Source organism: Sminthopsis crassicaudata, chromosome 3 (genome assembly GCF_048593235.1).
Source record: "Sminthopsis crassicaudata isolate SCR6 chromosome 3, ASM4859323v1, whole genome shotgun sequence".
NCBI classification, from domain to species: Eukaryota; Metazoa; Chordata; class Mammalia; order Dasyuromorphia; family Dasyuridae; genus Sminthopsis; species Sminthopsis crassicaudata.
The window spans coordinates 503000331-503019996 of record NC_133619.1 but is presented as its reverse complement, the minus strand read 5'-3'; the positions used below and the strand labels follow the sequence as shown (position 1 = coordinate 503019996).

At 32.8% G+C, this 19666-nt stretch overlaps 1 protein-coding gene and 1 pseudogene across 1 annotated transcript; one reads left to right on the top strand and one right to left on the bottom strand.

Moving 5' to 3' along the window:
- LOC141562253 (olfactory receptor 8B3-like) overlaps window positions 1–19666 on the top strand; it is an 86113-nt pseudogene that overhangs the window by 14201 nt on the left and 52246 nt on the right.
- Window positions 1782–2738, bottom strand: LOC141563195 (olfactory receptor 8B8-like). The gene has a single exon (XM_074303947.1). It carries the CDS (start codon window positions 2736–2738, stop codon window positions 1782–1784), a length of 957 nt encoding a protein of 318 aa, XP_074160048.1.

Genomic DNA, 19666 nt, shown 5'->3' with positions numbered 1-19666 from the left:
TTCAAAGATGTCTAGTTTGCTATACAAAAAGTTTGATCCACTCTCTCTTTCAACATTGCAGGTAGAGTTAAAAAATTTCTTAATCACAAGAGGAAAAGAGGGATTGCTATTGCTAGTCCTTTACTTCTAACTTCCAATCTTATCAATATAACCAATTATAATATTCTTAACTCTTAGATATCACCTACCTTGCTCTGCTATCTGTTCTAAAGTTTAAAAATTCATCGTGGGAGCTTTGGCAAAAATTGAGACAAGCCTGTTTAAAAAAGGAAATTAAAAACATGTGAGAATAGAAAATAATATATAACAAAAAATAACTGGCATTTAGAGACTATTCTTATTAAGATTCCCAAACTTTTTTTCCTATATTTTATCAAATGATTTTCAGGACAACTTTTTGAACTAATGTTGTTATTTCTGTTTTGTTGATATGGAAAACATAAGATGTGAGAAGTTGGTCAATGTCAATTAGTTACTAGATTTACTAAAGAGAATATGAAATAATATCTCAGCACTCTTTATATTTTACTGTAGTCTGTTTTGACTACAAGAACTGTACATGTACTTCAACAAGTAGTACATTGTTCCTCATTGTTCCTCAAAAAATGTTCAATCCTTTATATATAGACTATTCTTACTACCTATGTCTACTTGGGTAAGTATTTAGCTCTCTATAAAATGAAAATGTTGGATTATATGGCAAACATATTTTCACAATTCCAGTTAGCTTCTGATAATAACTGTTGGAGAACAAAAATAAAAATGCCTTTTTCCATTCTAGAGGTTCACTTAATTTGACCAGGGAACAGAAATTTCCCTCAAGAGGGATGTATAAGTTATATCAACTTGTTCTAATTTCTCACATGCTATAACTGTCTAAGAATATTTTCTATTACCAATTTTTTCAGAAAATGAAAACTTTTTTCCTTAAAGCTGGAATCCAATAGTTACCCATTTCTGATCATTTTCTAGTCATAAGTAGATTCCATTTACACCACACTGAGATGTTTAATTATTGTTCTGAGCCAGACAAGTTCTATTGTATGTTTATTATGGGAGTTGGAAAACATCTGTATCAACATCCAATAGGTAGCTGTCCCTTGAAGTTTAAGGGATTGGGTCAGGGAATATGATAGGCAGTTACTTTGAATTTTGATGTTAGGAACAAATTATATTTTTCCACATCTATCCAATTTTTATAACAATTTTGAGAGGAAAAATAACAAAAATACAATATAAAAAAGGGCAGTAAGATCAATTATGATAGATTTGCTAGAAGGGAGAGAAGGTTATTTCACATCTCCCTAATTTGGACAAATTATTAATATTTACCCAAAATAGTCCTTTCGGATGTTTGTTTTTCCTGATTTACAAATCAGTAACAATGAACAAAGAAAAAAAGATTAAGATATAATTTATTCAGTGATATAATAAGGTCATTTTCATTATGACCAATTATGGCTCCAGAGGGTCAAGGATCATTAATGAAGATAAAAAATTTTAAAAGCCTCATAGTCCAAATGTCTACAAGTTTACAAATTAAAAATATGAAACCCAAAAGGCTAAGAGCCTTAATTAAGATCATGGAGAAACAACTTCCAAGACTAAAACTCTAATCATCTTCTTCTTTCTACTTAAACATTATAACAAAGGAAGTAAGTCCTAATGAGAAAGTTGATAATAAAGAACAGGGAAAAAAGAATTTGGATAAGGATTCCTTCCAGAGTTAATTGCAATTAATCAATGCAAGAAAAAATCTTGGCCATTACGTTCAACTCAAATTATGAAAGTCCTGTTGCTGTTCTTGTAAACATTCTACTCTTCAAGGTTTTCTTCATGGCAAACTGAACATCTTTATTCCTCAGACTATAAATGAGGGGATTTAGCATAGGTCCCACATTTGTGTAAAACACTGAAGCAACTTTGCCCTGGTTCACAGATCCAGAGGAGGACGGTTGGAGATACATGAATGAACCTGATCCAAAGAAAAGAGCAACAGCAATTATGTGGGAGCTACAGGTGCTGAAGGCTTTGGACCTGCTCTCAGTGGAGCTCATGCTCAGGATACTGGACAGAATAAGAGCATAAGATGTAAGGATGGTTATACTAGGTACTATAATGTTAGTGCCCACAATAATGAAAACTACCAGCTCATTGACATAGGTGCTAGTGCAGGAGAGCTGGAGGAGGGGGAGGATGTCACACATATAATGGTTTATGATGTGAGCATCACAGAAGACAAGTCTCAGCATGCATCCAGTGTGAGCCATCGCACCAGCAAATGCCATTGCATATACCCCACCCAATAGCCAAGAGCAGACCTGATTGGACATAGTGACATTATACAGCAATGGATTACAGATGGCAACATAACGATCATAAGCCATTATTGTCAACATATAGATTTCAGAGATAACAAAAAAACAGAAGAAATAGAGCTGAGTCATACATCCTGAATAAGAGATGGTGTTTTGCTTTACGACAAAATTCATCAACATTTTGGGAGTAAAAAGAGAGGAGTAGCAGAGATCTATGAAAGATAAATTAAAGAGGAAATAGTACATAGGAGTGTGAAGCTGAGAATTCATTATGATTAAAATGGTCAATCCAAAGTTTCCCGTTATAGTGATCACATACATCCCCATAAATAGGAAGAATAGGGGTAGCTGGAGCTCTGGTTGATCTGTTAAGCCTGCAAGGATGAACTCAGTGACTGAAGAGGAATTTTCCAAAGCCATGCTTTTTTTTAAGGGATCTATGAGGAGAAGAGAAAAAGTGCACTGCTAAAAGAGAAAAAACTAAATGAACCCTTTCCCCCCAGTTATTAAAAACAAAGCAATTCTGAATTTTGATATCAAAACCAAAATAGTGAGGGAGACTGGCTGAGTAACAGTCTCCTTGGACTTGATGAACACAGAAAGTTTTTCCTAGGTTCCCCTGTAAAGCAACAGCTAATATTCCTCACATTCCAAGGCAAAAAGAAATCAGGAAAATGACAATGATTTTTCACCCTCCTCCACAGTTCCCCCTGTGCTAGTCACATTGAACTACCAACCTCATTTCAGAGGTGATGAAGTAGTATCTCAAAGTTCTGCAAAAGTATTATAGCTAGCATTAGTTATATTTATTATTAACAATCTTACTAATATTATTTTAGTAATAAAAATAATAATGGCAAGTATTTACATAGCACCTATTATGTGTCAGGTATTGCCCTAAACCCGTTCCAAATATATCATTTGAATTTCACAACCCAAAGAAGTAGACGCTATTATTATCCTCAATTTATACTTGAGGAAACTAAGGGAAAACAAATTAAGGGACAATGCCCAAGGTCACACACAGTCACACAGTGCTGAAGTAGATTTGAATTCAAGTTTCTAACTCCAGTTCCATAGGTCCCATGCATTGAACCACCTACTTTTCTGAAATCTTGGTTAACGAGTTCCTTTTTTTCTGAGTATGGAGTCCTAAGGAGGTAGGGGACTAGCTTATTATCTTTGAATGTTCTTTTCCATACTCTTACTTACATTTTACCAGAAGACCATATGAGCCAGTGAAAGAGTTCAGGAATGTAGTATTTTATAGAATCTCATATCTCCAAGTTGGAGAGACAGGGAGGAGAAAATAGTAGTAAAAATTTTTGAAAATGGTGTTGTTTCACATTCACCCTCCCTCTGTCTGGACATTTGAGTTCTCATGAAGGAGAAATAATTCTGATAAGGATGAATAGAAATTCACCTTCTGAGACAGTGATGTTCCATTTTCTGAGGCAATCAGAGCAATCACCTCAGCCTCTAAATGAGATTTTAAAAAATTACAGAATCTTAATGTTATTTCAAATGCAAAGTCTGCACCATTTATAAGGGAGAAAATAGTGCCTAGAGTTGTCTCTAAAGTCAACAGGTGATAGTAAACTGAAGGTTTTATTCAAGATGTGAAAATTCCAAGGACCCAATTATAAACAAGTAGCAACCAACAAGTTCTCACCCTGGGAACAGATACTTTAGGGAGAAAGAATTATAAAACCAGTATTTACACACTGTTATCACAGAGCTTATTTTTGTCTCTCAAGGGATTCAATCCACAACTCAATCTTCAACTTCACACAAGGGATTGTTGATTATGAGACTTCTTTTACTCTCTTCCCAATTTTTTTTCTAACTTAGTTCCATCTTAGAATCTCTCTCTTGAACAATGTCTTATGCAGTTGTTACATCTAAGACTTTTACATGACTTAAAGAATATCACTTGACTGTCAATATCTGTTTAGAAGCTTCTCTCAACATGAAATCAGGATAGCTAGAGAAAATTGTTCTATTTCTATCCAGGGGAACATGTATAATACTCTACAATGCATAATACAAAAGTCAGACTCATTGAGATTTTCAAGAAGCCCTTTTTGGATATATAGGAGATAATTAATTATAATAGGAGGTAATATTAATTATCCCTACACACACACACACACACACACACACACACACACACACACACACATATACACACACTACTTAAATCTCCAAGTATTTATTGCATCCATCCACCAGCAAAGCCAAAAAAATAGTAACTTCCTTGATAATGTGTCTTGTTATGTTTTTTTAATAAATAAAAGAATACATGAATGAAAGAATTGGGCTCTTTGATAAGAGTAAAATGGCAGTACTCCCCACATGGTAATGCTATTTTTTCTTATGTACATTCTATCATGGTCACTAAACAAAACTTTTAAAAACTACTTATTTAATACCAATTAAAGACCAAAAGAAAATCCTGAGAAATCAAAAAAGATTATCAAAAGTGAAACAAAAACTTACTAAATTAATAAATAAATAAGATGTGTTGAAAGACATAGAGATTAATCAATATATAAAACAAAGAAAACTTAATTACCAGCATCAAAAAGAAGGAAGATTGAAGAGGAAAACCCAAAACGCTGAAAAATCCTTAAAGGAGAAAACCTCCTTGGACTCTGCCTCAGGGAGGGGACTCCACTCTAAGCACAAACAGTTTCATCTTTGTTATCTGGCTCAGTCCTGAAACCCATTGAATTAAATTCAAATTCCAACCTTGGCTGAAACCCAGCCAAGAGTCAACCTGGGACTCTACAAGCCCCTTTCAGCTTGTAGCCAAACCCCCTATTATAAAAGAGCCAAGCTGGAGTCCTCTCTTTGTAGAGGTCGCAAACATGGCAGCTATGCCACACTTGGCAGGCCAAAGGATCTCTGTCTACTAGAACCTTAGGTCTGGTGTCTAAGCTCTTTTATCAATTTAGATTTTTGGGTCTCTAAATTCCTTTACAGGGGACTCTTGCGCCACTACTAGATCTCATTTAACTCTGTATCCTTGTGCTGAATCCAAAGGGCTTGCAGGGGAGCTCTACTTGACTCCCTGTACCCCATACCTACCACTAGACCTCAATTAAACTTAATTTCATTTAGGTACCCCAATTCCAGATCTCATCAAGATAACAAAGCAAATGAGAAGGAAAGAAAGGAAATCATTAGAAATTATTGGTCTAACTATCAATCAAACTGAAAACTGAAATAAAATGAATGAATAATTCTAAAATATAAAATGTTCAAATGATAAAAAAATTTAAATAATCCAATAACAAAAATAGGAATTGAACGAGCCACAAATTAACACCAGGAGAAAAAGCTCCAGGACAAGATGGATTTACAATTGAACTCTATTAATCATTTAAAGAATAATTAATTCAAATTTTCTACAAACTGTTTACAAAATAGGAAAAATAGTATTCTGCCTAATTGCCTGTGTCATGGTCGTGGTACCTAACTCAGGGAGACTCAAAACAAAAAGTGAGTTTAATAAACCAATATCTTTAATGAACATTGATATAAAAATTTAAATAAAATGTTAGTGACAAGAAAGACTACAGCAGTATGGGAAAAATCATAAACTGGGATTTATACTAGAAATGAAGGTTATTTCAACATTAGTAAAATTATAAACATAAAAGATCATAATAATAACAAGGACAAAATTATTTTGTTTAATAAAGAAAACACTTTTGACAAAATACAATAACTGTTTTTAAGCCTTATGAAATATAATAATAAAAAAAGACTTTTCCTTAATATGATAAGTAATTTCTACTTAACATCAAGAGGTACAATTATATATAAAATTGAAGTAAACTAGTTACTTTTACAATAAGATCAGCAGAAAGTAAAGATGTCCATTATTCACCACTATTCTTTAATAAACAAATATTATCCTTAGCCTTAGAAAGTAAAAAAAAACCTCTTGATTAGCAAAAGGCATAAAAAATTGTAACTTTTAGATGATATAATGATTTATTTAGAGAATCACTGAGAGTCAATTAAAATTAATTATAGAAATAATTTCAGTAAAGTACAAAAATATAAACTAAATGATCAAAATGTTTAAATTACCAAAAATTTCAACAGGAAGAGATAGAAAGGGAAAATTATGATTAAAATGAATACAAAATTGATAAAATATTTGGGAATCTTTTTTCCATCTGCTCTATACACAAGAACTATATAAATACAATAATACTTTTGACAGAAATAAATAGGGGTCCAAACAACTGAAAAAACAGTAATTCTTTATGAGTAAGTTATGCTATATTATTCTCTCTCTATTATTGAATCATAGACATGAAACTATCAAATGATTACTTCAGTAACAAAATTCATTAGGGAAAGAAAAAAATAATTTCAGAGGAAATTATAAAAGGAGAATATAAAAAATAATTTGACCAAACCAGATCTTAATCTAAACAACAGCAATGATTATCAACATGTTTTTAGACTAGTTGGGCAATGGAACAGGTTAGTTATTCAGTATATAGAAGGAAACAGTATAATAAAGAGAAGCATAGTTATTGATAAATCCAAAGACACTAACCAAAGCAGTGAGGATTTAATGCAGAACTTCCTGGAAAGCAGGAAAGCAAGTTGAAAAAAATTAATCCAATACCTCATGTTGCAATATAGATAAACTCCAAATGAATGTGACTTAGAAAAGATAATTTCCTTAAAAAATTAGAGGATGAAAGAAGAAATTAGTATTTTCGATCTGTGGATAAAGGAAGAATTTGTGATCAAAGGATAGAGAGGATATAAGAAGATTAAGTGGGCAATTTAATTACATGAAAATTCAAAAGATTCATGCAAATAAAACCAATGAAGCAAATATGGGAATATAAATAGTTAAATAGGAAAAAATTACAAGAAGGAGTTCTGATAGAGATCTAAATTTCCAAGATATGTAAAGAAGAGGTTCAAGTTTGTAAGAATGAAAAACAATCCACAATTGATAAAAGCAAAGGATTGGTATTTGAAAAATTCAAGCTACCAATGGTCAAATGCTTCAAAACACTAAGAATTAGGGAAATTCCAATTAAAATATCTATCTATCAGATCTATCAGATTGGATAAATTTGACAAAATGGGAAAATGATTAATATGAAAGCACTGTGAAAGAGCTGACATACTTATGCATTAATTGTAGAGTTATAAATTAGATCAACAATTCTGGGAAACAATTTGAAATAATTTCCAAATATTACTAAACTGTGAATATTTTTGACTCAGCAATACCTATGCCAGGCATTCCCTAAAAAGCCAATAAAGAAAGAAGAATATGATCCATAAGTATATAAGTAGCCCTTTCTGAGATAACAAAATAATGAAAACTGAAGGCTTTCCCATAGGTTGACTAATGATTGAACAAAATAAAGTTTTAAAATGTAATAGAATAATATTGTTCTATAAGGAATTATGAGAGGGACAATGTCAAAGCACTGGGAATGATTTGTATCAACTGATGAGTAGAATGAGCAGAATGTGGAGAGCAATTCATACAAAGATAACTGGAAAGAATAAACACCTTTCAAAGACTTAACTACTTGATCTTTGCGATGATTAATAATAATTTTAGGTGACTGATAATAAAATAACACTATCCAATCTGTTAAAGAGAAATAATTGACTCATGCAGCATAATTAGACATGCATTTTGGATATAGCCAATATGAAATTGGTTTTGCTTGGCTATGAATATTTGTTACCAAGGCTTTGTTTTCTTTTTTTTCTCTTTCTGAATGGGAAATAGATAAATGTAAGAGAAAGAAAAATTAATGCTTGTTCATTTTTTTAAATTAAGGAAAGCTTCAACAGTGAGTAAAAAATAAAACCATTTCATATTTTTTTCATAAGGAATAACTCTAAATCACCTTCTCAGGACAAAGGGCAAAACTGATGACATAAAAAAAAACAAGAAAAATCTATTTTCAAAAAACTACAAGTAAATCTGCACTTGCAGATTGTTACAAAGGTTCCTCAAATGTTCAAATATTTTGTCTTTAATGCAGTAGAGACTGTGTGAGAGGAATGGGTTCTGCTTGGATTATTTTTGGTTGGAAAATTATTATTCTGTGAAATGCTAACATGAAAAAATACCACAAGAATAATGATTGACATCAGTAATTATTATTTATCTTTGTGTAAGTCACAACACCATCTTCCTCAGTTGTCTGCACTATAAAATGAATTAATTGGCCTATATCTTCTCCAAAACCACTTCAAAGACTAACATGCTATAGTGTTTCTCATGAATCCATTGACATCAATTTTGATTTTCCTACATTTCCTCAGAAATGTTTTTCATCTAAAGTTCCTTTTTACTTTATTTCTTTTATCCTGTTTAGGAAACTCTCCTAGAGAATATAAAGGCTTATATGAAGTATTTTATCATTTAAATGAATGGGACAGAAAATTATCCTATGATATTCTAATACCACAATATTTTCATCTCTTTTTGCAAAAAAAAAAAAATTTGGCTCATACCTAGCTTCTAAGCAACTTCAGCAGGAGAAAAATCACCAAAAACATTCATGTCACTGGAAGAATCTTCTTGTTTTCTGAACTTCCTGGATAAGAAATAAAGATATTCTCATTTGTGTTTTCTTGGACTAATGTATATTTCCCACTGCCACCATGAATGAACCACACCTTATTAAAGTATTGATTCGAGGTTCCAAGTTACTTCCCGACTCCTGAGAAGCTATTTATTTTCAAGTCCATCTTTCAACTATCTTCACAGCTATCTTTATTATCTTGGTTCAATTCAACTAGTATTCACCTTTAATTAAGAGGAGATATATATGTATATGTATATACAAAAACATTTAAATAGATATCTACAATCATACACATATACATCTATGGAAAACTATACTGTGCTTGTGTCCTCTGTTACTTTGAAAATGGAAAACACCTACTATAAATCCACATCTTTTCATATTTTTTAAAATCTACCAATACTTGGGGGATTTCCAGCCAAGATGGAGGAGAGGAGGCACATAGCTGCTTGAGCTCCATGTTTTCTCTCAGAATTTATTTCATGACAAGCCTCAGAATTAATGCTTGACCAGAAAAAAAACCCACAAATAATTACCAAGAGAAGACATCCTTGAAATTTGCCAGAAAAGGTCTGTTTATCCTCCAGGGAGGGAAGAACAGACTGGGCACAGGCAGAGGGCAAGTAGCAAGAGCAAGGCAGCTCACACTGCTCAGACCTGAGCGGGGAGGGGTGTGATCTCTGCCATTTTTGTGGAATGACCTTTACCATAGTGTGGATAGTCAATCTTTGCAGCAAGCCAGGATCAGCAGAGAAGCTGTAAACATGGGAGTTAAAGAATAAAACCCCGAAAAACTAGCATTTCTCCAGACCTGGCCACCCCCACCCCAACCTGGAGTGACTCAGAGTGTTTTTAGGGCCTCAGAGCCTCAGAGCGCAGATGCAGCACAGCCATTACTTTTCTGTTAGGGCCTCTCTGCTGTCTCCTGCAGCATATAGAGTAAGCCCTGTAAGACCATCCAGCCCCATCCCTCCCAAAAGCAGACCAATTGTTTTTCTTGTCAGTTTATTCTCTTTGATTCTGCTCTGACAAAACGAACAAAAAATTTAAAAAGGCTCTAATCATTGATAGCTTTTATATGGACTTCAAACACTGAGGAGACTAAAAATAGACTGTGTCCAGAGGAATCCCCTAAGGAAGATATGATCTGCGCCTCAATACACAAAACAGTCATAGAAGAAATCAAAAAGGCTCTCACAGGAGAGGTAGAAGAGAAATGGGAAAAGGAAAGGGATGCTTGGGAAGAAAGTATGGAGAAGTCATCCCACTCACTTAAAGATAGAGTGGATAAAGAAATCAAATCATTGAGAAACAAAATTAGTGAATTGGAAAAGGTAAACAACACCAAGGAAAACAGGATTAGTAAGTTGGAAAAAGAAAATAACTCTCTAAAAATAAAATTGATGAAATGAAGAAAAAAAAACTCACTTTAAAAATCAATTGGACAATTACAAAAAGATATAAAAAAGTGAGTGAAGAAAATACATCAATGAAAATCAGAATCAAACAAGTAGAATTGAATGACTCAAGGAGAAACCAAAAAGCAGTCAAGCAAAACCAGAAAAATGAAACAATGGAAAAGAATGTCAAGTACCTTATTGGGAAGACAACAGACCTGGAAAATAGATCCAGGAAGGACAATCTGAGAAAATTGGACTCCCTGAAAAATATGAGGACAAAAAGAGCCTGGACACTATCTTCCAGGAAATTATCAAAGAGAACTGCCCAAACATTTTAGAAACAGAGGATAAAATAGACATTGAAAAAATTCATCACCTACTGAAAATCAGAATGTCAAGAAATATAGTGGCCAAGCTCAAGAACCATCAGACGAAGGAAAAAATATTGCAAGCTGCTGGAAAAAAATCAATTCAGATATGGAGGAGCCACGATAAGGATAACCCAGGATCTAGCAGCATCCACATTAAAGGGCCTGTAATATGATATTCTGAAAGGCTAAGGAACTTGATATGCCACCTAGAATAACTTACCCAGCAAAAATGAGCATCTTTTTCCAGGGAAGAAGATAGACATTTAACAAAATACATGAATTCCATCTATTCTTGATGAAAAAAACAGATCTAGACAAAAAGTTTGATCTCCAAATACAAAACTCAAAGAGATTTCTAAATAGGCAAAAAGAAATACTGAGAACTATATTTCTGCCGTAAAGATATATAAAGAACACACGTATAATTTGTTCTAGAAACTAGAGGTGGAAAGGAAATTATATCATAAAAAAGGGTAAAGTGTTGGTAGTACATCTCACAAAGAGGCAAAGGTAACCTATTAAATCTGAGAGAAAGAAAGGAGGGGGATGAAAATAGTATGTATCAATAGACATATTCGATTTATGGTGAAACTCCTTCCACTTCATTGAAAAGTGGGAGGGGAAAAGTAAAAAGGGAAGGAGTAAGCTAAGGGGAAGGGAATATAGAAATTTTGAGGAAAAGAGGTAAAATAGGAGGAGGAACTTTAAGGTGAGGGAAGGATATTAAAAAGGGAGGGTTGTAAAAAGCAAGTGGTGCTCACAAGTTTAATACTGGGGAGGGGGTAAGGAGGAAGGAAAGGAGAAAAACATAAGCAGGGGTTAACAGAATGTCAAGCAATATAGAATTAGTCATTTTAACTATAAATGTGAATAGGGTAAACTCCCCCATAAAGAGGAAGCAGTTAGCAGACTGGATTAAAAGCCAGAATCCTACAATATGTTTTTACAGGCAACACACCTGAAACAGGATGATACATACAGAATAAAGGTAAAAGATTGGAGCAGAATCTACTATGCTTCAGGTGAAGCCAAAAGACCAGGGGTAACCATCCTCAGCTCAGATCAAGAAAAAGCAAAAATTGATCTAATTAAAAGATATAAGGAAGGGCACTATACCTTGCTAAAGGATAGCATAGATAATGAAGCAGTGTCAATATTAAACATATACTCACCAAGTGGTGCAGCATCTAAATTCTTAAAAGAGAAATTAAGAAAGCTGCAAGAAGAAATAGACAGCAAAATATAATGTGGGAGATCTCAAGCTTGCACTCTCAGAATTAGATAAATCAAATCACAAAAAAAATAAGAAAAAAGTCAAAGAAGTAAATAGAATATTAGAAAAGTTTGATATAACAGATCTTTGGAGAAAGCTAAATGGAGACAGAAAGGAGTAAACTGTCTTCTCAGCAGTTCATGGAAGCTATACAAAAATTGACCATGTATTAGGACATAAAACCCTCAAAATCAAATGCAGTAAGGCAGAAATAGTAAATACATCCTTTTCAGACCACATTGCAATGAAAGTTACATTCAATAAAAAGCCAGGGGAAAATAGACCCAAAAAAAATGGAAACTAAATAACCTCATACTAAAAAATGATTGGGTTAAACAGCAAATCATAGACATAATTAATAACTTCACCCAAGAAAATAACAATAATGAGATATCATACCAAAATGTGTGGGATACAGCCAAAGAAGTAATAAAAGGAAACTTTCTATGTCTAGAGGCATACTTGCATAAAATAGAGAAAGAGGTCAATGAATTGGGCTTACAACTAAAAATGCTAGAAAAGGAACAAATTAAAAACTCCCAGACCAACAAAACTTGAAATTCTAAAAATAAAAGGAGAGATTAATAAAATTGAAAGTAAAAAAATTATTGATTTTTAATTTATTAATTAATAAAACTAAGAGTTGGTTCTATGAAAAAACAACAAAATAGACAAACCCTTAGTAAATCTGATTTTAAAAAGAAGAAGAGCAAATTGTTAGTCTTAAAAATGAAAAGGGAGAAATCGCCACTAAAGAAGAGGAAATTTTTGCCCAATTTTATGACAATAAATTCGATAACTTAAATGAAATGGAAGAATACCTTCAAAAATATAGCTTGCCCAGAATAACAGAGGAAGAAGTAAATAGTCTAAGTAGTCCCATTTCAGAAAAAGAAATAGAACAAGCTATTAACCAACTCCCTAAGAAAAAATCCCCAGGACCAGATGGAATTACATGTGGATTCTACCAAACATTTAAAGAACAATTAACTCCAATGCTATATAAACTATTTGAAAAAATAGGGATTGAAGGAGCCCTACCAAATTCCTTTTCTGACACAGACATGGTACTGATACCTATATCCAGGTAGATTGAAAACAGAGAAAGAAAATTATAGACCAATCTCCCTAAAGAATAATGATGCTAAAATCTTAAATAAAATATTAGCAAAAAGACTACAGAAAATCAGTCCCAGGATAATATACTATGACCAAGTGGAATTTATAACAGGAATGCAGGGCTGGTTCAATATTAGGAAAACTATTAGTATAATCGACTATATCAAACTAAATTGACAAAAACCATATGATCATCTCAATAGAGGCAGAAAAAGCATTTGACTAAAGCCAACATCCATTCCTACTAAAAACACTCACTTGAGAGTATAGGAATAAATGGACTATTCCTTAAAATAATTAGGAGCATATATTTAAAACTGTCAGTAAACATCATATGTAATTGGGATCAACTGGATACTTTCTCAGTAAGATCAGGAGTGAAACAAGGTTGTCCACTATCACCATTACTATTCAATGTTGTATTAGAAATGCTATCCTCGACAATAAGAGGCAAGAAAGAGATTAAAGGAATTAGAATAGGTAATGAGGAAATCAAACTATCACTCTTTGCAGATGATATGATGGTATACTTAGAGAACCCCAAAGATTCTGCTAAAAAGATATTAGAAATAATTCATAACTTTAGCAAAGTTGCAGAATACATAATAAATCCACATAAATGCTCAGCATTTTTAGACATTACCAGCGAAATCCAACAGCAAGAGATACAAAGAAAAATTCCATTCAAAATAACTGTCAATAGTATAAATTATTTGGGAATTTATCTACCAAAGGAAAGTCAGGAATTATATGAGCAAAATTACAAAACACTTGCCACAAAAATAAAGTAAGATTTAAATATTTGGGAAAATATTAAGTGCTCTTGGATAGGCCAAGCAAATATAATAAAGATGACAATACTCCCTAAACTAATCTATTTATTTAGTGCTATACCAATCAGACTCCCAAGAAACCATTTTAATGACCTAGAAAAAAATAACAACAAAATTCATATGGAAGAACAAAAGGTCGAGAATTTCAAGGGAATTAATGAAAATAAAAATCAAATGAAGGTGGCCTAGCTGTACTTGATCTAAAACTATATTATAAAGCAGCAGTCACCAAAACCATTTGGTATTGGCTAAGAAATAGACTAGTTGATCAGTGGAATAGGTTAGGTTCACAAGACAAGATAGTGAACAAATATACCAATCTAGTCTTTGACAAACCCAAAGATCCCAACTTTTCAGATAAGAATTCATTATTTAACAAAAACTGGTGGGAAAACTAGAAATTAGTATGGCAGAAACTAGGCATGGACCCACACTTAACACCACATACTAAGATAAGATCAAAATGGGTCCATGATTTAGGCATAAAGAATGAGATCATAAATAAATTAGAGGAACACAGGATAGTTTACTTCTCAGACTTGTGGAGGAGAAAGAAATTTGTGACCAAAGGAGAACTAAATATCATTATTGATCACAAAATAGAAAATTTTGATTACATCAAATTAAAGAGCTTTTTTAAGCACAAAAAAAGTAATGCAAACAAGATTAGAAAGGAAGTAACAAATTGGGAAAACATTTTACAGTTAAAGGTTCTGATAGAGGCCTCATTTCCAAAATATATAGAAAATTGATTCTAATTTATAAGAAATCAAGCCATTCTCCAATTGATAAATGGTCAAAGGATATGAACAGACAATTTTCAAATGATGAAATTGAAACTATTTCCATTCATATGAGTGTTCCAAATCACTATTGATCAGAGAAATGCAAATTAATACAACTCTGAGATACCACTACACACCTGTCAGATTAGCTAAGATGACAGGAAAAAATAATGATGAATGTTGGAGAGGATGTGGGAAAACTGGGACACTGATGTATTGTTGGTGGAGTTGTGTCCATTCATTCCAACCATTCTGGAGAGCAATCTGGAATTATGCCCCAAAAGTTATCAAACTGTGCATACCATTTGATCCAGTAGTGCTACTACTGGGCTTATATCCCAAGGAAATTCTAAAGAAGGGAAAGGGACCTGTATGTGCCAAAATGTTTGTGGCAGCCCTTTTTGTAGTGATTGGAAAATGAATAGATGCCATCGTTTGGAGAATGGTTGGGTAAGTTGTGGTACATGAATGTTATGGAGTATTATTGTTCTCTAAGAAATGACCAGCAGGATGAATACAGACAGGCGTGGAGAGACTTGCATCAACTGCTGAGTGAGATGAGCAGAACTAGGAGATCTTTGTACACTTCAACAGCAATACTGTATGAGGATGTATTCTGATACAAGTGGATATCTGCAACATAGAGAAGATCTAATTCAGTTCCAATTGATCAATGATGGAAAGAATCAGCTACACCCAGAGAAGGAACACTGGGAAATGAGTGTAAAGTGTTTGCATTTTTCATTTTTCTTCCCAACTTATTTTTACCTGCTGAATCCAATTCTTCTTTGCAACAACAAAAAAGAAAGAAAGAAAGAAAAAGATAAAGAAAATTTCGGTTCTGCACACATATATTTTATCGAGGATATACTATAACATATTTAATATGTGTGGGAATGCCTGCCATCTAGGGGAGCGGGTGGAGGGAAGGACTGGAAAATTCAGAACAGAAGGGAGTTCAAGGGATAATGTTGTAAAAAAAAAAAGTACCTATACATATGTACTGTCAAAAAATGTTATAATTATAAAATTAATTTTAAAATCTACCAACACTTCATTTCCCACATAATAGCAATATTCTAACCTTATACTTTCTAGGTATTTTAAATAGTCTAAAACAATATTAATTAATATGGCTGACATAAAGTGTACTTTCCCAAATTTTTCTCTTTTGATTAATCTATTTTAGTTTTAATTTTGAAATGATGTTGAATACTTCTAATTCTTTTTAACCTAATAAATTCTACACCTGATATTTAATGTATTTGTATATATGTCATTTCTTTTCCCTCCTTCCTTTTCTGTTTTATTTCTCTCCACTAATTTGCCTTCCTATTACTTAACTTTCTCTCTACAAGGATCCTTCCCTTATACTCTTCCCCAGCCACAACCATTCACCTGTTTCTATCTACATTTAGAAGACATTTTTACTTTTCCTAAAATATGTGTTGTTACCATTTTATACCACTCTCATTAATTTACATAACCATCTCTACACCCCCCCTTAACTCATCTCCTTAATCTCTTATTTCTTTATAAATTTAGACTTTTATTCCCTTCTAAATGTATACATTCTTCTATCTTTAACCCATATCTGATGAGTAGTGTTCTCTCTTTTAAATTCCTTCCTTATCCTCTCTCCCCTCCATATCCCCTTATCTTCTTATGTTTTTTTCTGAATTTAGAACAATTTTATGCCCTTCTAAATATGTAAGGTTCCAGAACAACTTGCCCTCCTTCCTATTCTAATTGTCTGTCAGTTCTTCCTCTTGCACCTTATTTAAATAACATAGTCATTCTTTACACCTTTCCTTACACAGCTTTGCTTTCTAGAATTTGATCATACTCATCTCTAACCCAGTCTTTCTTTCAAACCATTGAGTAATAACAATCTTAGACATATAGTTTTTTATATAAAACATAAACAATTTGTCCTTATTGGGTCCCTAATAATGAGTTTTTTGTGTTTACATCCTGTTTCCTATATGTCAAATTTCCTACTTTTTTGCAATAAAATCCTGAAATTCTGACAATTCATTGAATATCCTTTTTTCATTCAGAATTATGCTTAACTTTGCTGGTACGATATTTTCAGTCACAATCTCAGTTCTTTTACTCTTTGTTATATACTATTCCAAGACCTGTAGTTTTTAGTGTGGTCTCTGCTAAGTCTTTTAGGATTCTAATTGTGGTACCATCATCCTGAGTTGCTCCTTTTTTGTTGTTTATAATGTTTTCTCCTAAATCTGGGAAGTTTGGAAGTTGGCTTTATATTTTGTCATTTTCTCTACTAGGATCTCTTTCAGTTGGTGATCAGTGGGTTTTCTATTTCAATTTTTCTCTCTTGTTCTAACTTTTTTGTATTATTTTTTATTGTATTTTTGTTTCAAGATTCTTTTTTGTTTATAGCTTTTAGGTAGTTCAATTATTCTTACTTTTTTTCTTTTTTTTGATATGTTCCCAAATCTTACATAAAATATTAGCAAAGAGATTACAGAAAGTCATCCCCAGGATAATATACTATGATCAAGTAGGATTTATAGGAGGAATGAAGGGCTGGTTCAATGTTAAGAAAACTATTAGCATAATTGACTATATCAATAACCAAACTAACAAAAATAATGTGAGATGATCTCCAGATCAGTTTTTTATGAGTTGTTTCACATTTTCTCCTAAGTTTTCATTCTCTTTATTTTCCTTTGCTATTTCTTGTTCCCATAACTTTTCTGGGTTCCCCTTGCCCAATTCTAATTTATAAAGTATCATTTTCTTAAGATTTTGATCTGCTTTTCTAATTGGTTGTCTTTCTTTTCTCAATACTTTTTTCTTAGATTATTCTTATTTTAAAATTTTTTCTCAATATCTCATTTGATTTTCAGAGATTTTTTTGAGTTCTATGAATTTTCTTTGGGCAGGTGACTAGTTGATGTTTCTGTTCAGGGTAGGTGAGGCGGTTTTGTTTTATTATCCTTCTCTGAAGATGAATCCCAGTTTTCTCTATTCACTTAGTAGCTTTCTATTATTGGATTCTTTCTTCTTTTCCTCATTCTAGTTTTTTAATAACAGCTGTCTAGTGTAATTATCTCTTCTTCTGGGATGATGTAATGATGCCTCTGGGTTCAGCCCCTCCTTCAGTTCTTGGAACCTGAAATCAAGAATCCCATCCTTCTAAAACAGCCTATAGCCAGCTGTGTTCCTGCCCCATTGATTCCACACTCACCAGGAGTGTGCTGGTTTCTTCTTGCTTAGGGCCACATTTGGGCAGTGTTGTTGGAACTGGCATTCCTTATGAGCAGAAATTTCCTCACTTTTCCCTACATCATACTTATAAATGTTATACATCTTCAGAGAAAGATAACAAACAAATGTACTGCACCCTCACACATATGTAAATATAACATATATGTTATATGTATAGGTATATGATTATAGATATCTATTTACATTTGTGTCTATGTATAAATAGATTTGAGAATAATTATATCCTTCTTGGAGCATGTGGGGAGTAGGAAAGAGGAGAAAAGAACAAAAGAAAACATACAAGAAACAAAGACATACAGTTCTCAACACAAATTGTAGTTTTCATTATATAGGCTTTCTAGAAATGGAAATTTAATGTCTCACATGTCTTCTCTTATGTTTTGTTGTGCACATGGTTTCTTCTATTTTGTATGTAAGTTTTAAATAAATTTTTAAAAAAATTTCTCTGATAATATTTTGATATATTTTGGCAAGTCAACTAAGAATAATCATATTATGAAGGGATCTGTAATTTTCCAAAATAGAGAGTACTTGAACAAATTATGACTGTACATGACTGTAAGGGAATGTTATGATACTCTAAGAAGATATTAATATCAAAATTAGAAAAATGTAATGAAAAGAATAAAACTGGCCTTTCAAATTTATAGTTTTATTAGAAATTACACTATAAAATAAAATACATAAACTGTTATATTTACTATGAAATATTATAGCTAAGAAACTAGATTACAAAATATAGATTAAACTACATTCCATATGTGCCACATAGGTAATAGAGAAAATAACAAAGCTGTTCTGTACACTTTTGGTTGAGAATGCAGAAAGATACTGACTCTGTTTTAGTGATTTACAAATGTTCAATTCTCATCCTAAAGTCCTTAAAATCATGTTATGTCTTATCATTCTTTACATTACATAACAAAATTTGTACAAATTATAATTTATATTACAAATTATATTTTTAAGAAAAACAATTTGTTTTGTTTCACAACTTTGCAGGTAATTAAATTCTGAAACAGAACTGACTATTTAAGTTATTTGAAAATGTATAAAACATAGACAGAATCAAGAGGGCAAATTAAAGGTATGGACTCACCTGAGTTCTCCCCTAAGCCTCTCCAAAAACCTTTAAATAATGACAATAAACAAATTCTAGAGTATGAGAACTCACAAAGAAAAGATAGATTAAAACAATTTCTAGTGAAACACAACTTAGGTCAGCAGGAAATGTCTATTTCATCTAGGTGAAAATAGTACTGATACAGGCCATGCCAGCAAGATTCTTGGCCCACCAAACCAGGAGAAGTCCTTGGAGACCTCTGAATCAGTGACTGGTATTCAGATCTCACAGTCCACAGACACAGACTTAGAAGTCTGGCAGAAAAGATTTAAGAGAGGAGCACAGTCACAGTATACTAGGAGCAGGTCTTAGGAGCCACTGAATTAGCAGCAAGCAGTGATAGTAACAGAAGCAGCAGTAGCCATGGCTTCCAGAGTATCAATCCACAGATGGAAAAGAGGTTGGCTCGCTGGTCAGAAGGAGGTCTCTTTGCTAGTACTGTGGCAGGACTCTTTCACTTTGTCCGAGATTATGAGGACCTCCAGAATACAGTCCTGACTCACAGTCCGAGAACAAGAAGGAGCACTGGTACACTAGAACTTAAAACAATGGAGCAGGACTCTCCTCACAGTTCCAGAACAGAAGAG

Excerpts from the sequence above, each read along its gene's own strand:
- LOC141563195 (XM_074303947.1), bottom strand. The coding sequence starts at position 2,738 with ATGGCTTTGGAAAATTCCTCTTCAGTCACTGAGTTCATCCTTGCAGGC.